Here is a 23238-nt window from a genome sequence, read left to right as displayed (position 1 = left end):
CGTTGTTTTGTTTTGTTTTGAAATTGCCAGAACATTTTACCCTTGTGAGAATCAGAAGGTAAAGCTGCAATTATTTTTTACACTTTATTTGCATGCTTTCAGACATAAAACATAAACACAACAAGAAGTTATTTCAGAGAGAGAATGAATAATGAGAAAAAAAATTAAAACAAAGGACTGAGGCATAGTGTTTTACACTGTGTTTTATCAAAAGCTAGTTTTATTATGGAACTTATAAATCAAATATATACAGTGGTACCTTGGGTTACATACACATCAGGTTACATACGCTTCAGGTTAAAGACTCCGCTAACCCAGAAATAGTGCTTCAGGTTAGGAACTTTGCTTCAGGATGAGAACAGAAATCGTGCTCCGGCGGTGCGGCAGCAGCAGGAGGCCCCATTAGCTAAAGTGGTGCTTCAGGTTAAGAACAGTTTCAGGTTAAGAACGGACCTCCGGAATGAATTAAGTACTTAACCCGAGGTACCACTGTATTGGCACTAAGGCGCAAGACCAGAAACATTAGTGCTTAACTGTTGTGCTACTTATAATTAGTTCCTATTTGCAAGTCCATTTTAAAAAATTAGTGTGTAGCAGCAGTGAAGAGTTAGCAGAAATGAAATATCATAGAATCATAGAATTGTAGAGTTGGAAAGGACCACATGTCTGGAGTTTTTTTGCCTGTAAAAGGCCACACTCAAGAAACCAAATATCTTCTTATGTCTTTTGTCAGGCCTTTTATTCCTTATGCTGAAACAGATATGTCTTCCCCTTAGGATAAAGCAAATGCAGTCGCTGCAAATTTCTTTAGCTGTTCAATATAGCTGATAGGCAGTTCACGTCACTTTTTTAAATACTACAAACACAAATGCAATAACAGAGTTTGACGTACTAGAAATCACTCAGACGGGTTGAGTTGAAGAAGCTAAGCAACTGCGGGTGTGACTTTTTTTGTGCATAGGCTGCAGATGGCTTGCTTTCATCCCTGGCGAAAGGATCTGTGAATTTTGAAAGCTTGTTTAATCATACTCAGAGTGAAGTTGGTCTAACAAAGGCACTGTTTGTGTGTGTGTGTGTGTGTGTGTGTGTGTGGCGCAGTGTTCAATTCCTTTCGTCGTGGCAAACGCCATGAGTGCCATCTGCAGGTCATGTAGCACTGGCCCTTGACATTCACACACGACACTTGGGATTGTTAGTGTCTATTTTCCTTTCCTTTATTAAGCCTATTATTATTATTATTATTATTATTATTATCAACAGTGCTTTTTTCTGGGGGGACACAGGGGTACACATACCCCTAAACATTTTGTGAATCTAAGTTTGGCCTCAATGAGGGGCAATATGAGTGGGAAAATGAGAGTACCCCTAAACATTTTTTTTAGAAAAAAAGCACTGATTATTATTATTATTATTGGAAAAAGAATGCAATCCAAAATGATTGCACAAAAATGAGTTTCCACAAATGCGTCTTTTTTTAAAAAAGGCTTTATAAGGCTTCAAGCCCCTTATCCATATTCTGATGCAGTGCCTCTTCTTATTCCGAAGCGCCCAAACCACCCTCAACCATGACAGCTAGAAGCTGCTCCCCAAACTCCCCGTGCCATCAATGGCTCGCGTTCCACTCCGCTCAGCCAATCAATTCGCGAGGTAGGCGCGGCCTGTGGGCCCGTCCCGCCCAATCAGAACCGGAGGCTCGCCCTCCGCACTTCTCCAGGGGCGGCGGCGGCGGGCCAATAGCAGCAGAGGGGCGGGCGCGGCTCTTTCGCAGACACGCCGGCCAATGGAGAGGCGCGGCGGCCGGAGTTGGGCGGAGCCGTCGGGGGCGCAACGCCGGGCCGGGCCGGAGTGGCAAGCGGGTCGGCCCGTCGGCGGCCGCGAGCGAGGAGACCGCGAGCCAATGGGGGGTGGGCGTGGGCGGGGCGAGAGGGCGGGGCCTCTTGCCTTCGGGGAGAGCCGCACGGAGTAGCGAGTGAGGAGGAGGCCGGTCGGACCGCCCGCTCGGGGCAGCGCGTGTGCCGGCGCTGCACAAAAATGCACTCGGATGCCGCCGCTGTCAGTAAGTAGCGGGGAGGTTTCCCTCGGTGAGGGGGCCGAGGGGGGGGGCTGGGTTGCTAGGCGACCGCTGAGCGACGGTTGCGTGAGGGGAATGTTCTCACGGGGGGTGGGGCGGGCGCGTTTAAAGGCTGAGGGGAAAAGGGAAGGGAATCTTAACGGGCGGCGGCGGGTGGTGGGGGGAAATACGGGGAGGGGGGAGGAAATGGCTGTGACGCAGTTCGTTCTTCCGTACAGCGATTGTTCCCGGCGTCCGGTGGTCTACCCTCAGCCGCCCCGACCGAAAGAGGAGAGGAGGAGGAGGAGCGCAGGGGCCTGCTTCTTGGGGGGGCCCCGTCGTGAAAGGGGGCAGAAGGAGCAAGCGCCCCCTCCCCCACCCCTCCTCTCCCCTTCTCTTTATCCCGCGTTGCATTGTGGGAGTTGGAGTCCTCGCCTCCCGGCCGCGGCTTCACGGAGCGAGCTGCGCACTACAACTCCCAGAGCCAAGCGCGCTGCCAACCGTCTTTCTCCTCTCTCTCCTTGTCCACCCCCTTCTTTCCTCCTCCGCTCACCCCTCTTTTTGGGTCAGTGGGTTGCAGCCTGAGAGCGACCCAGAACTCTCTGGCCTGGGGGAAAGAGTAGGTAGGTTGGCCAGGGGGGGCGTGGATTCTGTCCTGGTGGGTCGTGCATGCTTCGGGAATAGGGGGCTGGGGCTTGGAGGGGTGTGTGTGTGTGTACCTGCTCCCTTGGGGAAGAAATAAGCGGCATTGGAGGAGCAGAAGGGCCAGTCCCATGCATCCCGATGACATTTTGCTCCTTAACTTGCCCAAACGTCTCTATTTCTCCAGTGTTTTGCCTGTGCTGGGCAAAGTTCCCTCTTGACAGATTGTCATTGTCTGCATTCTGGAGAAGTCGTGGGGGTGGCGGTGAAGCAGCCCTTGGCCCTCTTCCTAGACATGTTGCTTTGGAAGGCGGTTCTGTTAAAGCCACTAACTCCCTTCAAGTAAATTTGTTCTTGCAGTTGATCTGCACAATTTACATTGCTGCAAAGTATTGTTTCCTGGAGACAAATAATTTATCTGTCTCTTTAACAATTGATTGCTTCTATAGACTGCTATAGACCAGTTTTTCTTTCCTTCTTTCTGTTTTTCCTTATTTTTTTTGAGTTTTTCTTTCAAGTCTCCCATCGCTGTATCCCCTACATGATCCAACACAGTAATACCCCAGTCTTAAAATATTGCTCACAGGTCTTCAGGAGAACACCCATCCACAAAATCACAAAGGCAAACAAAGACAGCCAGTCAAAGCAGATTTAGCTGGCATAATGTTCAGGCACAGTTGAATTTTGTGTAAAGGTTAAATTATATGAATGATTTTTGGAACCTAAACTCTTTATTTCCAAAGGTAATGTGAAACATAACAGTCTTGCTGGAGAGGCTTGTTGTCTTCCTGTAGGTTTTTTCCTACTCTTTGGTAGTAAGGCAGGTAATAAATACTCCAGTCCATAATGCATCTCGCTGCTTACATGAAATTGAAACTAAATTTCCTTTAAAATCTGCTGTATGATGAAAGCTTAGATTAGGGTACTTAAAAGCAAAAATAAAGCAAGCTTTTCAAAATGCATTTCCAAGATCTGTTCCGGTTGCTGAGGAATAGCTTTGTAAAAAGCTTTTGTGATGCCCTCCATTATTTTTATACATTTTAAAGGGTTATACATTTTCAGTATTCCCACATGCTTTTCAGAACTGTACAGCAGTTAAGCCAAAATTATAAATAACATAGAAGCATAGTCATAGTCAATCTCCTATGCCTTCTGGCAGAAGTGGAAGAAGCTACCTCAGGTTTTTGTTTTAACAGCTACTGAAGCTACATATTTAGCAGAACAAGCAAAATATTTTTAGACTGGACAGTGTCCATGGGCAAGAAAACCATAATTCTTCAGTGCCCTTTTTGCTAACTCAGTCATTTCAAAAGCTTAACAGTTTTACCCTACAGTCCTGTACATATCTACTAAGAGGCAAATTTCATTGAGTTTGGTGAGGATCATCCCACATATAAATTGGGGCCCAGTCCTGTGTACATGGAAGTATATGTAAGCCTAGTTGAATTCACTAGAAGTTGCTTCTGAGTAAACATGCTTAGGAATATTATAAACCAAAGAACTGTAATTGCTGGCCTAGCAAGAGGATTTGGTGTCAGTGTTTTCTCTAAAGCATCTCCCTCTTCTGATATTTTAGAAGCCTTTAATTTAGTTTTACTTAAAATATGAACAATTTTTTTTTTGGTAAAGTAACTCTTAAACTATACTTTCAGACTTATCACTCAGTGATTTTTTCAGATAGAGATACTAAAATTTTCTGTTCTAGTGTTGCACATGCAGCGTTCAAGTTATGAAGTATCTTATTCACACTTTTCATTCGTATTAGATATTCTTTGGCCCATGAAGTCTAAATTGCTGAATTTCTCAGAAATAAAATTCTCTTTCACCCCTTTTTTTCAAACTGTTGAAATACGTGCCTGATTGTGTCTAAGGTAGGAGAGGTTGAAGGACTTTGAAATATTCCAATTTCTAGTTCAGACAGCTGATTCTGAAGTTCATGTGATAGTGTTAATCATTCCTCTTTCTGTGAATACTCAGATATGTATTTGTATAATTTCACTGTTTTATGTAAAACTAGATCCCTTGTCTTTATGTTGAACTAAATCCCTTGTCCTCAAAACCCCTGCTCAACAATAAGGGGATTATTTGGGTATTTGGAAATGGTTGTGAGGGAAATTTTATACATGAAGCACCATGGCTCTGACCAAGTCAGTCTTGAAACAAGTACAGTCAAACCTTGGTTGTCGAACATATTTTGTTCCGGAAGACCATTCAACTTCCGAAACATTTGACAACAGAGACGCGGCTTCCGATTGGTTGCAAGAGCTTCTTGCACTCAAGGGGAAGCCATGTCAGACATTCTGGTTCCGCAAACGTTCAAAAACCCGAGCATTTACTTTTGGGTTTTTGGCATTCGGGAGCCAAAACGTACGATAACGGAGGCATTTGGGAACCAAGGTTTGACTGTATCACAAACTTTATCTGGAAGAAGGGGAGCAATGTTGTACTGTAGTCTAAAACAAAGTAGTCTAAACATGTTTGGCTGGAATTGACTCTCTTAAATTTCCAGCATGTTCTTTGAAGATTCTGCTGGAGGCTTCTTGGTCTTGTCATCTTATAAGCACTTATTGGAGAGTAAGTTCTATTGAAGTTAGAGGTGCTTAGTTTCAAGTAAACATGTATATTCTCTCAAGTGTACGTGCGAGGAAGTAATTCCCACTGAACTTGGAGGAAATTGATTTTAAGTAAGCATATTTTGTATTAGGGGTTTGATCCTTAAGGTCCCACTGTAGTACAAATTTAGAACCCCATATATTTGGAAAGTTAGTAAAGAGAACTTTAAGAAAATAGCAGCTATTGAATTAGTTTCTGTCACATTCAAGTAAACTTTCGTTAAAAAAGAAAGCCTCACATGTATCCTTGTTTTCTATTGTATTGTATTCTTTTAAATTTGAATTTTGAAATATGGCAAGTTGTGTCCAAAAAGTCAACGCTCAGGAGGGCACTAGTGAAGTTTCTTGCCCCCTTTCTCCCCATTTAAGCCCCCTTTCTCCCCATTTAAGCCCCCTGTCCCATAAAAGGTTTCTTGCAGGATTAGTAGTGTAGCATGCAGAGTAGCGGGGCACAGGGGCAGTTTCCCCAGGTGCAAAATTGTTAGGGGCACAATATTGCAACACCTAGTACTGCTTCAATGCAGCTGCATGCTTCTTGATGCGAACCAGGAAGTGGCCTCTCCAGATAATGGACTGGCTCTTCTCTTCTTATATCTGCAACTGCAATCTCCTGGTTGGCACAGATGCTGTTAGGCAGTTGAATGTGCAAGCTTACTCTGCCCGTTTCCCTCCCACGTCCCCTTGGCGTGGCCCTGGGCACCAGCAACCTACAGTACGCCACCGTGCAGGAGTTAGGAGGCCTGCAGGACAGCTCTCTGAAAATCAGGAAGAGACAGCTTCATGCCTTATTCCAGACCTTTTCTAAAGGTATCCTAACATTCTGAGAGACTTAAGGGGGGCTTAGGGGTATGTAGTGGGGAGCAAAGGGGAGGCAATGCCCTGAGTAGTCTTCCACTTATGTAATTTCTGGAAACACTCATGTGAGTTTTAAATATCGTAGTATGTAACATATAGCTTTTTAATTTTAACAAACTTAAAATGAAAATGCATTTTATCTAATCTGATTTAATAATTTTTGAAATAACTATACAGTAGAAGGAAATGCTTTCCCTTCCACATGTAAATCCCCACCCCCGGTAAATTTGTTGGCCTCTGACTTACATTCTTCAATTCTGGAAGGTTATGTTCCTGCCCATATAGGAATAGAGGCCACCATAGAGTTGATCCAGTTACCTAATATTTGCTGGAGTTTATGATTTGGTATGAGGCCAAACTGGAAGACTTGGCATAAGTGAGCTGTTAAGTAGATCTAGCAAGCCTCATTGGGAATAACATGGTGAAAATAATTTGTATTAGTGCAATGCAATGGCTTAAAAAAATTACTTCAGGTTTCATATTTAAAATGTCAGTCACTTCATGTTTTGAATCCCCAACTCTGGAACACGGGAGGAACATTATGAGCATCAGGAAGAGAATGGGAAACAGATTCTCTTTGCGGAAAGCTGAAGAAGTGTTTTAAAACAAAATAAAAAAATTCCTTCCAGTAGCACCTTAAAGATACTTAGTTGGTACTTAGTTGGTCTTTAAGGTGCTACTGGAAGGAATTTTTTTATTTTGTTTTGACTATGGCAGACCAACACGGCTACCTATCTGGAAGTGTTTTAAGTTAATGTTTTTTCTTCTTCTGCCGTTTTGTGATATGAATAGTAGGCATGACATGGTAAACTCTGTCACATCATGTTGTTGCTGCTTTTATTATTTGTGTTTATTAGTTGCTTTACTCATAAAAATAACTCAAAGCCATTTACAGACAATAGAAATATTAAACCAATTACAATAAACACAATAAATAAAAACCTAAAAATCTCTAGAGATGTACTGATGGCTTTTAACTGTAATAAAATTGTCTCTTTTACATCTAAAAATTCTGTAAAATGAAAGCTTCCATACAACTCAGCCTTTAAAATACTTCAATAAAAAAGAGCCAAAGGTTTATTTGAATAAAAGGGTTCTCACCATCCACTGGAACACAAATAGGGCTAGGCAGATCTCCCCTTCAGAGAGCATTCATAAGCTTTGGTGGCACATAGAAAATTCCTGTTTCCCCCTTTCACACCTCAGACAATGAAGATGGCTTAATACAAAAATGCTACAGTCTAACCTGATCCTCCCAGGTAATCATTTGATGGTTATATTTTTAATCAGTTAATGTTTCTGAAAAGTCTTTAAAGGCAGCCCCTTGTGGGGACTCAATTGAAATGTAGCATAGATGCTTTGTTGCATGAATGACTTGAGCTTATTTTATAGTTGCATTCTACAACTTCCTTGTGAAGTTTCAGATTCTCTCATCTTGAAAATATCTCTTGTGCTTACTCCAGTTCTTAAATTAGGCAGTGTTGATTTTGAACTAAAATACGTCACCATGAAATCATAGAATCGTAGAATTCATAACTAACTTGGGTCCATTAATTTCATTGTGTCTACTCTGAGTAAAACTTAGTTGGATACAGCCCATCGTCTTCAAGAATGAGCACATCAAGGGGCTGCGAGGAACCGACTTATTTGAGAAACAATATGGTATAAAATTAGGAGTAATGTGTTGCTATGTTTTGTTGATCTGCCTTTAATAAAATAATGGGAGGGTTGCAGAAATCTCTTCCCAGCTGGAACAAAGCAATTCACAAGAGACAAAGATTGGGATATCAAAGCAGCTGCTAGATACAGGACACCTTCCCTCTGATTATGATGTTTCTTTGGTTCAAAGAATTACCCAGTGCCTAACAATCCACAACTTCTGGTATCTATGGCTATGACTTGTATAAACTGTCGCTTTTTACTCATAGAGCCATACTAGGCTCAAGTTGTTCATGATGAAAGACAACACTGTTTCTGTACATCAGGTTAGAACCTTATAGCATGTCTTTTGTGACATCAGCAATAATTTGATTGACCATTCTAATTCAGTTCTAACCTAAGTGCATATATGGGCTAGATAGGTGTTCAAATTCATACAGATACATAGCAAACCTTTTATTCCAGATATGTTTTGCAGAGCTAAGAATAACTTTATGCTATTGAAGATGGAAAACTTTTTCTCAACACGTTCTACATTTTGTATGTTTTGAGAGTTGAAGCAAGCCATGTGAAATATTCATACCTTGGTTCTCGAATGTATTCCGTTCTGGAAGTCCGTTCGACTTCCAAAAACCAAGGTGCGGCTTCTGATTGGCTGCAGGAGCTTCCTGCACTCAATTGGAACCGTGTCAGAGGTTCGGCTTCCAAAAAAAATGCTCGCAAACTGGAACACTCACTTCCGGGTTTGCAGCATTCGGGAGCCAAAACGTATGAGTACCAAGGCATTCAAGAACCAAGGTACAACTGTATAGGGTAATGTAATAGCTTTTTCGGGGGCTGTGGGGTGTGTGACATTATGTTCTAATGTAAAAAGTAATAATAATGATCTGACCAAAAGCTAATATTAAAATAAATTAGTTATACAATCCTATGAACAACCTACCTGCAAATAATTTAATTTGGAAGGCAGTGTGGCTGCTCTTAAGCAAGTCAGAATTTTTTCCTCCTGTAAGACATTCTGTAGTGCTGCTCTTCCAGAAAGAACTATCATTGCCAGATGCATCACATTACTATAAAACTTTTAAGGTGATACCTTCTGATGACTTGCCTCTACACCAGGGGTCAGCAGACCTTTTCAGCAGGGGGCTGATCCCCTGTCCCTCAGACCTTGGGGTGGGGCGGCGGACTATATTTTTGGGGGAAAGATGAACAAATTCCTATGCCCCACAAATAACCCAGAGATGCATTTTAAATAAAAGCACACATTCTGCTCATGTAAAAACACTAGGCAGGCCTCACAAATAATCCAGAGATGCATTTTAAATAAAAGGGCACATTCTACTCATGTAGAAACATGCTGATTCCCAGACCATCCGCGGGCCGGATTAAGAAGGCGATTGGACCAGATCCGGCCCCTGGGCCTTAGTTTGCCTACCCATGCTCTACACATACCTAGAGACATTTGTCACCACAACGTCAGTTACACTGAGGCAAATCTGTGTTGTGAATGGTTACAGTGGTATTGCAGGCAATGCTCATAGTAGTTTCGCTTGCCTTGATTGGATCAATACGACATTTTGGTTCCTGAAATTCATTCTGATTGTGCAGATAAAATGTAATTGATAGAATTCTACAGGACCGGGTATTAGTGTGTGAAATCAGTCAAGATCCAGTGATCCCAAGGCATGCAGCTCCAGACGGTGGAGGTGACAGGCACCATCCTGGCACTCAGGCATATTCACTTAGTCGCAAGTGCCGCTAGCCAGGTGCAAAATGCGCCGGGTGAATTTTGAACACTGGTTTGAGATGTAGTATTACTATTGCAGAAGGAGATAGGGGACTCAAATAACATTCAGATATGTCATTTAATGGAATTCAAAAAAGCCATACACACACACACACACACACACCGTATTGTATGACAGGAGAAAGGCAGTTCAAAATTAAGACTTTTAGCTTTATCTGCAGTACTTTTGAAATGTGTTTATTAAGCATTCTAAAAGGTGACATAACCAAAATAAGAAAAAATGTTTTTATTTCTCTCTCTAGATTTTCAGCTGAACTCTCATCTATCAACACTGGCAAATATTCATAAGATTTACCACACTCTTAATAGGCTGGTAATCACTTGCATTTTTTAAATCTACTACTTATATAGTTATGTCTGATTAGAAAGTGTCCTGACATGATTATCCAGAGCTGGCTGTACCTTTGTAAATAGATGTACATCAAGTAGACATGCAAAAAATTATTGAAAATGATTTTTCAAACATCCATGCCTCTTAATTTTCTTTATGTATACTCAGCATTTGGAGATGAAGCCATGACAGCTTCTTGCTATAAACCCTAGGAATTTTTTCAACACAATGGAAAGACAAATTGCTGAAATTTGTACAAAGGACAAGGAATGAAGGGAGACTTTATTCAAAGCACATATCCACAAGGAGGGAAGATGAAACCTCCTTCCCAGTCAGATTTCCTCCTGACCACATTGCTAGATGCACCATGGATTTTATTTCAGATGACCTTTATCTAATGGCTGCAGAATCCTGTGGCATGCACATCCCCCCCTTTCCTCATGAGTAAGATGAGGTGTGTCTGTTTTATCTTCCCAGAGTAATTGTGCAGGGGTGGCATGTGACCAGATGGATGGGATGGGATGGGATGGGATGGGAAATTGTAAGAAGAAATTGGATAGCTGGTGGTATTTGAAAATAGCTAAACTCCTAGTTAACTGCATTGATTTAATATTTTACAGAATTTGACAGAAGACGTTGGTCAAGACGATCACCAAACAGGTAGAGAGTTTTATACAAATTATACTGTCGTGTGTTTTAGGAATCTTAGGTATAGGGGGAACCTTCCTGAATGTAGAAATTAACACCAACGAGGAAGGGGCATTAACATTAAAAACGAGGGACAGTCAGTTAGCTTGTAAGATTTGCTAGGCTATGTAAGGATTCAGGTTTAAGAGTTGGCCATTCCTAGCAATCCCTTTTCCAAAAAAGCCAGTCTTTGGGGGAAAAGTTACTTTGAAAACCGTTGTTGAATTTGAAAACGTGACACCTCAGAACAGCACCTTTTATAGTGCAAGGTGCTTGCACTACAGTGGAAGATTGTGGAAATTGCCTTAATGCCTGTATTTTATAGCATCAGTGTAGACAAATGGATATTGTGAATGAGTGTTATGAGCATATTAAGCTGTATTGTACTAAGCCAGTCCATTGGTTTCCTTGGCTTGATAGTGTTTGGCAGTGGTTCTCCCAGTCATCTGGCAGAGATCTTGCACCTTCTTTATGCAGAGTATGTCACTGAGCTATGCCCCTTCACTTAGATGGCTTATTATAATTTTAAAGTTAGGATCAGAAAGCCTTTCAGCCAAAGAGGTCAGTTAAGATTTTGCAAATTCACTCATGCATCAAAAGCATTATGATTGCACCTTTAAGGCGCTCATTTAAACTTGTAAGCGATAAAGATGTTCTGTGGTGCTCTTGCACCTTTGTGCTTGCTTACAGGTTAAATTGTGTGCGCCCAAGCCTTTCCATGATTTTCTACTGTTTTGGAACAGAGGGAGGGAAACACAAGCTGAGGGCATTGCAGGGGCAAGGGCAACATAACTGTGTGCTGACCCTCCCTTTCCCTCTATACTTTTATTTATGTTGGAGGGGATGATACGTGTTAATAATGAGTCAGGAGTTGGTAGATGCAGGATGTAGAGGTGATGCAAGACTGGGGGCAGCTGGTAAGTGTCTTATCTTCATGAAGCAACATTCAAGTTGGAAAGAGAAAGGAGGTAACTCCCGTATTTCGGTAGGCTTGCATAGGATTTGTTTTTAAAAATGGCTAAATTAAATGATTAGGAATGAATAAGAACACCACCTGCCTGGTGTTCTGATGATGCCTGAATATGGTTGCTTTGCTGATTCTACTTTTGGTTTGGACTTTGCGCCTGAAGCTAAGATGCAGCTGTGTTTTGTATTTTAAATTCTAAATAGCACACACGCTTTTACCACACAACACCTCCTGTGGCTGTACAAGAGTAAGCTCTAGGAATACTCCCGGGTCTATTTCTCTTTTCCATTAGACTCTGGTAGAAGTACAGAATAGGTGCCTGGGATTGGTAACCGACTAGATGAGGGCTAATAGAATGAAATGCAGAAGTTAGGGGTGCTTTAGATCAGTGGTCTGTGTGACTGAAGAAGTGTGGTTAAACCTGCCCCACATTGGCAGCTAACATCAGGAGCCCAGTTTGGAAGTGCTGTTGGATCTGGCCCCTATGTTGAATCCCCAAGTGGCAACCCTTGTGGGCAGATGTGGTCTTGGCATGTGTATCCTAGTAACATCCAGCACAGGCTACTGTAATTTGGTATATGTGGAAGTACCTTTGAAGATCCCTTGGAAACTTAAGGTAATTAAAAACTGAATAGCTAGATTGTGACCTACAAAAGTTGTATCTTGCTGGTTATAAGAGTTTCACGGACTCCAGTGCAAAGTGCTGGTGGTACTCTTGTCCCAAACTATGCAGGATTTTATAGGTTACCTCAAGGCCTCATTGAACCTGCCTGTTCTCTGATATCTTTGGTTCCCCTCCTGCGGATTTGTAATGCATGGTGACTATAAACCAGGCCTTCTCAGTGGTGATGCCCAACTTTTGCATCATCGCTGTATGCCTGCCCCGTATGTTTTAAAATTTTATTTACCTGTGCTTTTTAATTTCCAGTCTGTTTATCTCTTGCCGTATTGAAAGAGTTGAGAATTTAGCGTGCTTCGAGCTTTGCTGCTGTTCTGCTTATCGTGTGATGATTTATTGTTTTACAGTTTGTGTTTTCAATGTGTCTGTTGCCTCATATGCTTTTCCAGTAAGCTTTGCATCTGTTTGAACCCTTGTCTTGCTTTCCTCAATTATTCCGCAGGAAGTCTCAGGTCGTGCAGTTCATCAGACTGCTTTAGCAAAGTGATGCCTCCAAGAAAAAAGAGGCGACCTGCAGCTGGAGATGACCTATCAGCTAAAAAAAGTAGACATGATGGGTATGTGATCTTACTTGGATTATTTGATTCAGGAGTCATTACTTTTGTATGGACAGCAGGTCAGGAGGTGTGGACTCGTATTTAACTCAACTCTGGTTTACTAAGCGGAGGTAGTAGGTTTTACTTTATTTTACTATGCCTATTTTCTTTGAGGCATGATTTTGTAATAACTCAATTGGGAGACAGTTCTTTCTCTCAAAGGAAACTATTTAGGATGAAGCATTTTTAAGGATTCAATTTGTAGATTTGACACACATTTGATTATTATGGAAAACGATAGTGTCCTGTGGAATGCAAATATGATGGCTAGATTTTGAATTTGCATACGAGTCCCTGTTTCTTGAAAAGTTACAGTCCACTGAAATTATATAGGCCAGAATAAAAACATAGGCTCCATTTAGATGCAACAACAAACCATAGTTTGCCTTTACGTATATGGACAGTGGTGACAGTGGCACAAGAGATTTCACTGCTTCTCTTGCTTGTGTGGAGGAAGGACATGAATCTTTGGGTCACGGTTTTGAACAAGATAGTTTCTAAATGTGAAAAGCTGTGACTTGTACGTATCAGCTATCAGTCTAGGATAATCCTGCATGTGTTCCCTTATATCTCCAATGAGAGACTTGGAAGTTGAAAACTCAGAGGGGTTTGGAATATCTTTGGAAGTGAGAGTGGGGTTAAATTAGCTCCACTTACGCCCTTCCTCCTTCAGCAAACATGTCAAGTGTTAGGGCTTTAAGTTCTGATATAGGCATCCATATATGTTCTGTAGGAACGTTCTGTTTAGTTGTAGATTATTTTGTGATTCTTTTAATTGCCTCAAAGTTCTGAAAATTAGTGGATTAGATAGGAGGAAGAGGCCAGCTTGGTAATACATTCTTATATAAATCTATATATATTATAGAATTTATATATTACGTTATTTACCTCTTCCCCTGCACTAGAATGTACAGAAAATATGATTCTACTAGAATAAAGACGGAAGATGACATGTTCTCGAGCAAGAGGTGCTTAGAATGGTTCTATGAATATGCAGGTTAGCGAATATATATATTGCTTATTGCTGGTTGCCCAGATAATGTTGAAACTTCAAGAAAAATATTCAAATATCAACTCCAATTTGAATATAAATATGTTTTGTAACCAAAAAAAAATGTAGATTATGAAAAGCATCCATTAAAATAGTTCAGATGCACTCAGCCTCCTGAAAGAATAAAGAAGTTAGTGAACACATATTTTCAATGCCAATGCAACTAGAATGTTGGCTTTAAATTGTATATAGTTTTTAAAAATACATTTGCTCGCTGCATTAAAGAGGTTAATCACAGGATATACAAGGCTGCAAATCTGAAGTCAAATTTAAGTTGCCTGGTTAACCTTTGGCTAGCTGCTTCTCTGTTAATGAATGTAAATCTGCAAAGTTGAAAGGATAGGGCTTGATTTTGATTGAGACACTACTTGGTAAGAGACAGCCTTTCAAATAAGCATACATACATATACATGCATGCATATGTAGAGCAGTATTTGAACCGTCACATACTTGTGGCACTGCAATGTCTCCAACCTTATATATATATATGGTCTATTAAAAAAATACAGTTCTGTGATTACAAATGGAAGTAACACAATCTCATTTGCTTATAGGAACAGATGATATTGTGGGTCCTGAAGGAATGGAGAAATTCTGTGAGGACATTGGGGTTGAACCAGAAAATGTACGTTCAGATTTATTACAGATGTCAGAGAGCTTGCTTGCTTTCAAATAATGAGAAGGGAGGAAGCATAGTCCTTGTAATACAGGATTTGTGTTTTTCATTCATTCGTTTACTCACTCAGGTTATTTCCAGACCGTGAGCAACTTATGCATTGCAACTATTTCAAATGTTACAGTAAAGAGAAGGGTTGTGTTCCTGTTAGAAGAGGCAACTTTCCAGAAGCCTGACTTTCTTTGGCCAGCTCACCGTGCATTATATTCTTATTTGGTTTTGAATATAAAATGTTTTTGCCTTGTTTTGTTTGAAAATAAATCTCCAAAAAGTTGAGACCAATGGCAAAAATAGTCATGGCTTAACAAATGACACAAATTTAGACAATAAGGATTAGACAACATTCTGCACCCAGGAACTTTCTATCTGGCTCCCAGTATAGTCTCGATTCCCTAGACCTGCCCTTACTTTGCAGCTCAGCCTTTTGCCTGTGGGACAGGTTAAGTGTTCAACCCCTTCTTCTTCCTCTTCCGAACAGCAACAGAGGCCTAGGACAGAGCAGCTATTATTACACACCTCATTCTGAAACACAAGAGGAGGGTTCTTTCACTCCTTCTTTTGGGAAGTTTAGCAGTGAAGCCTTTGAGATGCTTGGATCATTCTCCCCTTCTTTGCATCTTAGCTGCTCCTTCCCACTTGTCTAAATTTTGCAAGTGGAAGTGCTGGGTCTGTTTGCTTGTTGGCCTTTATTCCACTGAAAATACAGCAATTGTACAACATTTAGCTGCTGCCAAATGTTGTACCGCAGAGGCTTTTCTTTGCTTCAGGTGTCATTCTTCATTTGCACGTTCACATATTTGCTATCTTAAAGGGAGTTAGATATTGGATCACTTTCGTTTTTCTTGGGTGGGAGAGCTGGATGGGGGTAGGAGCTGAGTAGAGCTTATAAGAGCATCGCCTTTGGTATAGATAAAGCAGGTGGCATCTTTGGCCTAGTACAAGTTGCTGGGGTTGGCAAAAAGGGTGAATTACAATTCAGGAAATTGTAATACAAGTTTTGTGTTTTGTTTTTCAACCAGGTAGTTATGCTTGTTTTAGCCTGGAAACTGGATGCTCAGAACATGGGTTACTTTACGTTGCAAGAATGGTTAAAAGGAATGACATCCCTGCAGTAAGTATTTCATCAGCAAATGTGAAATAAATTTAGCAGTGGTGCATTGTCATTTTGTGAACTTTAACTTCACCCTGCGCAGAAATAGAAATTGTGCTGTCTTATAATCCAGCAATTCTCCGTATGCCTTTTGGGCCTCTTAAATTATACTTATATATGTCTTAAATGGTTTCAAATGTTCGTAGCTGCTTTACTGAATGCTATGAACTGTATGTGAAAGAACCATCATTGTTCTCAGTTACAGACTGATTTACCTGCTATAATACAGACTATATTTTTGCTGTAACTGTATTGCTTTTTTTTTTTTTTGAAAGGCAGTTTATAAATTCAAAGATAAAGTACTATTGGGTTCAGGGCCAGAAAATAGCTTGATGGTTAGCAGTGCGGAATTTAAATTGGTATTTTATTTTTATTTTTACAGATGTGATACAACAGAGAAGCTAAGAAATTCTTTGGATTATTTGAGATCTTTATTAAATGAGCCTACAAATTTTAAACTTATTTACAGATATGCATTTGACTTTGCACGTGTGAGTAGCTTGGAGTTCACATTCTGATCACCCCATTTTTATGAATTCTTATATGGTTTCTTTCATGAAGAGACGTTTATACACCCGTGTTAATGATTTCCACTAAGCCAGTCAAGTTTCCTTCAGTGTGCAAAATTCCATTTGCATTTTTACAGTTTTATATTAATCTTCCAAGTCACTCATTTGAATCATTTCCAAATCGGTGTTACCGCTCTTGGCTCTTGTCTTAATTTTTATGGGTTCTCACTTTGATGCCTAAGCATATTTGCTTTCTTTCTAGAGCTCTTAGTACTGAAATCTTCATTTTTTCAGAGTAGCAGACCACCTAAACCCATCACAGATCTCCCTGGCCTGGTTCTCTACAGGAATAATACAGTTGGTCAAGAGTCATTCCTGCAATCTGTTTCCCTCTTAACTACCACATTGGCCCAATCCATTTCACAGTCCAAAAATGAGAACCCAGTGGACTCAAACTATTTCCACATTCCAGACCTTTGCCACTGCTAGAGGGTATCTGGACCAGTGACTAAAGTGTATTGAGGCTGACAGGGTTGGAGTCCCAACATATTGACCCTTCTTAAGCTCCCAGACACCGAGAAATGCCAAGCACAGGTTGAGTAATTGCTATCACCAGCTGAATTTTGCAGGAGAGGAAAAGGAATGCAGTGGACAGTATTCCAAAATAGTAACTCATCAAAGGTGAATATATTGTTTAATTGGCTACCCAGGTTAGGAAGTTGATGCTCTGATTTGCAGACAGTATGGATATATGCATTAAATGCTAACAGCAGCTCCCCAGGAGGTATGGCTTCACTGTGTGTATTTTAAACAAGCAAAAAGCAAGAGGGAACCAAATGAAGATAATTGAAATATAGTTACATTTTGTAAAGCATAAACTGACATAGTTTCTAGTGCAAATGAAGAACATTATACATAAACCTAGCTAAATTTTCTCTCTCTCTTGGACAGGAAAAGGACCAGCGAAGTCTAGATATAAACACTGCCAAGTGTATGTTAGGACTTCTCTTAGGAAAAACATGGCCTCTCTTTCCAGTATTTCATCAGTTCCTAGAGGTACAAGTAGAAACACCTTTTAATGTTTTTATACTGTTTTTAAAAGATGCTGTACGAAGTTAAAACTGGGAATTAGCAGATAGTTGAAAAGTTTTACTACCTGAGTTGAATATTTGAATTGTTTTGCAAGTAAGCGTACAGGCAATTTTGTGTGTGTGTGTGTGTATGTGTGTAAAATTTTTGATACAACTGAAGTTGTAATCAACTTTGAGTTTGAGTCAGCCTCTGTTGCCCTTCTTTAATATATGGGAAAGAGTGGCTGACCTTGCAGGGTAAGGATGACTGATGGTGTACACAAACTGCTTTGGACATCTAGTATTGTATGTGACTTTTCCGAATTATGATGTAAATTATTAAGGTGTCTTTTTCCGAAATCAAGCAAAAGCTCACTAGCACACATTTCATTTTTTAGCTCTACAAAATAAATAGATGTGTGTCGTGCATAGTCTTTGAAAGTGACAAAGCTTTTGTTTTTTGCAAATAATGTTTTCTGATACCTGATTTTTGAGGAGCGTTATTCCTGATACCACATTACAGCTCTGGTACTTAGGTTCCAGTGTATTACGCTTGCTTGTTATACTCTTAAAATGGCCTTTCGTAACATCCTTGAGTGCCGACCGTTTCATCCAAAAGGCATTTTGAATCTCTGAAGTGACCACAAAGCCAAACAATATACAGTAGTTGAAAAGTCAGTCATTTCCGATTTCAGTAACTGCTCCTCTTTTTTTAATCAGCAATCTAAATACAAGGTCATCAACAAGGACCAATGGTGCAATGTTCTGGAGTTCAGCCGAACCATTAATCTTGACCTCAGCAATTATGATGAAGATGGAGCATGTACGTATTTGCATGAAAAGCTACAATCTATTGTACCATATCTTACTTTCCAGAAGCTGTTCATTCCAGACTTTTCTTTTTCTGTGTAAAAGGTTTTTTTTATTTGTGGCTTTATTTCTTGCAGGGCCAGTGTTGCTGGATGAATTTGTGGAGTGGTATAAAGAGAAACAAATGACATAGGAATTTTAACTATGCACAGCCGCTCAAGAGTCCCTGTTACTACAGTTATGTCGACCATTAGCCATAAACTGCTATTTGTATAAAAGCGCATGCTGCTTTTCCTGCACTGCATCCCGTTTTTGGGGACCTTTTGGTGTTTTGCTGTTTAAGAGGCCAGCTCTGCTTGCTGTGTAGCATTGTTCTCTTCGAAGGCTGCTTTGCATTTTTGTATCTACACTACAGATGGTGAACTTAACCAGCATCCTCACTGTGATTTATGTGTATATTGCTGTCTAAATTTTGTATATGTGTATAAAAAAAGCTTCACCTAGGAGTTACTCCAGAAGTGTATTGTAAAAATAATTTTGTGGCATATTTCTAGTTGCATTAAATAACCATGTAACTTAATTTTTAATTTTAATTTGGTCTCGGACGTAACATTTCAGGAAAAAAGTGATTGTTGAGACTGTTACCACGTGGAACTATTGCCAGTTAGCGACAAGATGCCAATTTTTGAGAGGATATCCTGCAGTATGATTTCTTCACATGCAGATGCCCAACTTCAGTTTTGTTTAGTAAGCAAGTATTGGCTGTCTTTTTATTGAAAACCTGTTAAAAGTGTAATAGCTTGACTAAAGTCGTACGTGCCACAAGGATTTCCACTTGGTGATACTGCTGACGTCCTAATATTCAGACTCCTGTAGTTTGCAAATAGGTGCAGATTAAATCTGATTTAAAAAAGGGTTTTAGACTTGTAAAATGGCATATTTCTTTATTTCAGTTTTGCTGTTCTAGTGTTTTGACTGTATTGATGATGAAAGCAAAATGAAGCCTCTTATAAAATTTAACATAGATTTGTGGGTGAGTTTCAAGGTCTGAATTTCTTGTTAAATCTGAACCGAAAAGCCTTGCAAACATGGGAATCTAAAGAAGGCAATGGCATCTTTTATTCCAGGGATTGGATTTCCTAGCAGAATGCCTGTTGCAGGCAATGGGCTCACTAATCACCAGCATTGTCACTCATTTGGGACCACTCTTATCTGTCTGTACATGAAAGTTCAAGCCATTGCTTGCTTGAGGAAGCCGAATTAATGTGCTAAGAAATGTCTTTTCATGTTATCTCTGCCTCAGCCTTCATTATAAAGTTTAATACTGAATTTTTGACAAAGGTTACTTAGTGGGTAGCAGACTGCGGAAATACTTCCAAAAATCCAATGGTGAATGTTAAATTAATGGACAGAGTGCTAAAAATGGAGTTTGCAATAAAACATTAGCAGGCTTTCTTTTTGTTGTTAGAGGAAGTTAAACCATAAGTAAACGTGTTGTTTTGAACTCTCAGAGCTCAGCCTAAATGTAAAATCAATGCAAATTCCTTTATTTTATCATTAAATTGCTTAAATTATTGGTAAGCAGCAACCTTTTAGGACTGGGTACTTGTAAATCAGTGTTTCATTGAATTCAGCCTCTTTAGATCCCAGTCCAGTATAATTCTGCACTGAAGAGGGTGCTGAAATTTATCTGTTTCCAGTGGTATCACAACATGGAATATTATGACCCTTAACTTTTGGGAGGGCAGAAGGTGTTTGGAGGTCTACCACCAGAATAGTGAGGTTGAAAAGTCTCAGTGTGTACAGCTCTCTGTATCCCTGCTGTGATGGTTGTATTAGAATTTAGATGTTTGAAAGCTATTCACAAAATCAGCCATTATGGATATAAATAAAATACCGTGTTAGTAAAATCTTACCCTTTTGTTTAACTTGTTCTATTGAAAACAAATACAAAAAAGTAATGGATCCTATAGTTGCTTGCTTGTATAAAACATGCAATGTTATCTACAGGTTGCGATATTTCCACAAGGCAACGTGCAGTAGTCAAGTTGCTTATTAAATCATGTTGTTTTTTTAAAAATGTGCTAACGTGTATTACAATTGGCATAGCCATAAAGAAAAGCTTGTGAAGCTCTCAAAGAAAGGTGTGGGGGAATGCAGGCTTTATTGCAAGCCATTTTGCTGAGATGCCGTGATCTAGCCATTTGTGCAATCTAGTTTAAAGATAAAAAGTATTATAAATAAGGTCCATAAAAGTATCAGATAACGGGCTTTTGGGACAGAGTCTCACTTTAAATTTTTATGCTTGGATAGGACTACTAGAGTACAAAACAAAAGCACCTCATCAAATTGTGAAGAGACCACGCTGTAAAATCTGTCTTTCTTTTACAGCTGAAACAGCAAATGGGAATAGATGGGTTCTGGATTCTGAAGTTACTGGTGCAACATGTACAGGCATTGGGTGGATTAAAATTTATTGCCCCCAAACAATCAGTTTTGCTACAAGTCACAAGCCAGGATTCAAGGTACATGTGCAAAGCATTTCTCTCTGTGTGTGAAGTAGTACTAGGCTGCAGTCTTCTTTCCACCCCAATTTTCATCGCAAGCGCTTCCTTTCTCGCATAATGTTGCTTTGGAGGCCCTGTGATGTGCAGGGGTGCATATAATTTTATATGCCAGACCCAGTTCAACAAGCTGCTTTTGTATCTTATACTCTGCTAGAAATATCCCAAGAAGAAAAAGTGAGAACTTGCCCTTGAATTTTGCAGTGAAAGGCAGGCTCTGAAACAGGGTTGGGTCAACCTTTTGCCCTCCCGGATATTGCTGCAGTGCGGCTGCCATCATCATCCCCCGATCGCTTGCTTTGCATGCTAGAGCTGATGGGAGTCCAGCAACTTCTGGAGTGGCACAGGTTAACCTGTTTCCCTAAATGTAGCTAAGCATCAATTTAGAACAAAAGCTTTCTTATTGATATACGTAACCAAATTAGAGGAAAATGAAAAGCAAGATCCATTGCTCATAGTCCAGTTTATGATTTAATGTACTGACATAATCATTTAACAGATTTTCATATGTCTGCTTCTTGGATGGCTTTAAATGGCACACAGCCTTCTATCATGTGACAGTATTGACTTCTTTCTCCAACAGAAAAGTGAGCTCTGTTGGAGCTTAAAACTTTTCCATGTTGCTTGTGTAACATTTTTCAAGTAAACAGCAGCTTTCAGACAAGCTGTTCATTTTTCATAAGCTTAAATCATTGAAATTCCTAAGTAGTATGTTTGGTATGCTTTTCTTTTTTTAAGAGTGGCTGTTCAATTGTCTGCAGAAAATGTCCCTGCCTTTTCTACAAAAATCATTCTGGCAAGATGTTGTATGTGCATTATTCTGATGTAAAATAAAAATGATTGATGTAAGTTTTTTTTTTTAAAGACCTAGTATGTAAACTAATACATGAGTGGGAAACTGGTCCAAAGTGAAATTGGACTCCAGATGCTGTCAGATAGGATCCTTATGTAATACCAAAGATGTAATTTGTTGGCACACATGACTGACTTTAAGAATTAAAATAAATAAATAAAATTCTTGGGCAATACTGTACCACATACCAGTATAATTTTCCTTTTTTTGCCAAATAGATTGAATACTGAATATGGAATTTGGTCCTCGTAATCTGAAGTGATTTTGATTAGTGTAGTGCAAATCCATTTCTTCTTTTGTAACTTAAAGGAAACTAAACTTGGAAAGTGTTGCCTATTAGAATCTACAATAGTATAAATGCATCATAAAAACATACAATGTATATGTAATTTTAATCAGTACACATCTGTCTCTCAAGTAGCAGGTGCATTGTGTTGCATAACTAATTTATAACTTTTTAAAGTATCTATAAAGATTTTTTAAAAAGTAATCTGTAAGTATCTGTATTCTAGTTACTGAGCATTGGTGGGGGGTTTCTCTGTCCCCCTTTAGAGGTACTAGAATGTCATTAACTTATTAGGATTTCTCTTCCCTGAATCATGAATCAAACAGTGCTTAAATACTCTGTAAGGATCTGCTTTATGCCCAGGCTAATTACAACTGCTAATACCTCTTGAAAGCCTTAGACTTTGTCATTTCATATAGTTGTGTAAATGCATAGAGTCCACCGACTGGAATGGGGGCGGGGAGGGGAAATGGTGGTGTGACAATTCTTTTTGTGACGCACTGTTTTGGCAAAGACAGTAGTTTACCCGACGACACTACAGCTTTTTATGTCTTAGCCATTTCCATTTTGCAAACTTGAGGTGTGCTTATTTAAAAGTCCTGTGGCTCAAATTGACTGAAGTACTGTTATATTACCTAACCTGAGTTTGGTACTCTGCAATTTTTGTGTAAAACCAACATCCCACAAATAAAACAGTATTTGTGTTTTTTGGTTTCAGAAGTTGATTTCTGTGGCTATCTGCACTTTTGACCGTATGTGCAAAAAGAGTATAATTTTATACAGGTGTACAATATTTAGTATCTATACAGCATATAAGAACAAACAAATCTTGTGACCGACAGTCCCACTACAACTTATTGTCTGTTCTTGCCTTGGGGAAATTAGTTGATCATTTAAGTAAACTACAATATGTTGCTATGTTTCAACTTTTGTAAGATTGCAAATTGCACAGGTCTGTTTAGTGTTTGCAGTCTTTTGCACAACCATTCAGCAATCCTTAAAATCTATCAACTAGGCCAGGGGTCAGCAACTGTTTACAGCAGCGGCCAGTCCACCATCCCTCAGACCATGTGGTAGGCCAGACTATATTTTGGGGGGAAAAAATTCCTATGCCCCACAAATAACCCAGAGGTGCATTTTAAATAAAAGGACACATTCTACTCATGTGAAAACACGCTGATTCCCGGACCATCCACGGGCCAGATTTAGAAGGCGATTGGGCCACATCTGGCCCCCGGGCCTTAGGTTGCCTATCCCTGAACTAGGCCACTATTATTATTTTGCATAGTTGGTGGGAAGGATATGCGAGAATGGCTTGTCAAAAGACCACCCAAATTGTGTGTGGCTTATACACAGCTGCTATAAGACCCAACTTAAGATTTAT

The 23238-nt window shown here is 39.9% G+C and overlaps 1 protein-coding gene across 3 annotated transcripts; it reads left to right on the top strand.

The window, feature by feature from the left end:
• The first annotated feature begins 1899 nt into the window (after positions 1 to 1899).
• On the top strand, positions 1900 to 21753 carry DCUN1D4 (defective in cullin neddylation 1 domain containing 4). 3 transcript variants are annotated; one of them, XR_014160046.1, is made up of 12 exons: positions 1900 to 2056; positions 9868 to 9938; positions 10577 to 10616; positions 12732 to 12846; positions 13791 to 13882; positions 14491 to 14561; positions 15632 to 15723; positions 16145 to 16253; positions 17223 to 17327; positions 18062 to 18164; positions 18289 to 18898; positions 20543 to 21753. XR_014160046.1 is itself a non-coding variant. In XM_081875992.1 (11 exons), exons 1-11 carry the CDS (start codon positions 2032 to 2034, stop codon positions 18342 to 18344), a joined length of 879 nt encoding a protein of 292 aa, XP_081732118.1. In that variant the 5' UTR covers positions 1900 to 2031; the 3' UTR covers positions 18345 to 21753. The 3 variants fall into 3 exon arrangements, 2 of the variants coding, with proteins under 2 accessions (XP_081732118.1, XP_081732119.1); XM_081875992.1 differs by having other exon boundaries at positions 18289 to 21753; XM_081875993.1 differs by lacking the exon at positions 1900 to 2056 and adding an exon at positions 2555 to 2673 and having other exon boundaries at positions 18289 to 21753.
• The last annotated feature ends 1485 nt before the right edge of the window (positions 21754 to 23238 follow it).

The sequence above is a fragment of the Podarcis erhardii genome (assembly GCF_964252035.2).
Source record: "Podarcis erhardii genome assembly, chromosome: 9".
Lineage (NCBI taxonomy): Eukaryota > Metazoa > Chordata > Lepidosauria > Squamata > Lacertidae > Podarcis > Podarcis erhardii.
The sequence above is the reverse complement of the archived record's forward strand: the minus strand, read 5'-3'. Positions and strand labels throughout refer to the sequence as shown.

Coding starts and splice junctions, on each gene's coding strand:
- DCUN1D4 (XM_081875992.1), top strand. CDS start 2,032: ATGCACTCGGATGCCGCCGCTGTCA. Junction 2,057..9,867: donor CTCGGATGCCGCCGCTGTCA/GTAAGTAGCGGG, acceptor TTCTCTCTCTAG/ATTTTCAGCTGAACTCTCAT. Junction 16,254..17,222: donor ATGCATTTGACTTTGCACGT/GTGAGTAGCTTG, acceptor TCTCTTGGACAG/GAAAAGGACCAGCGAAGTCT.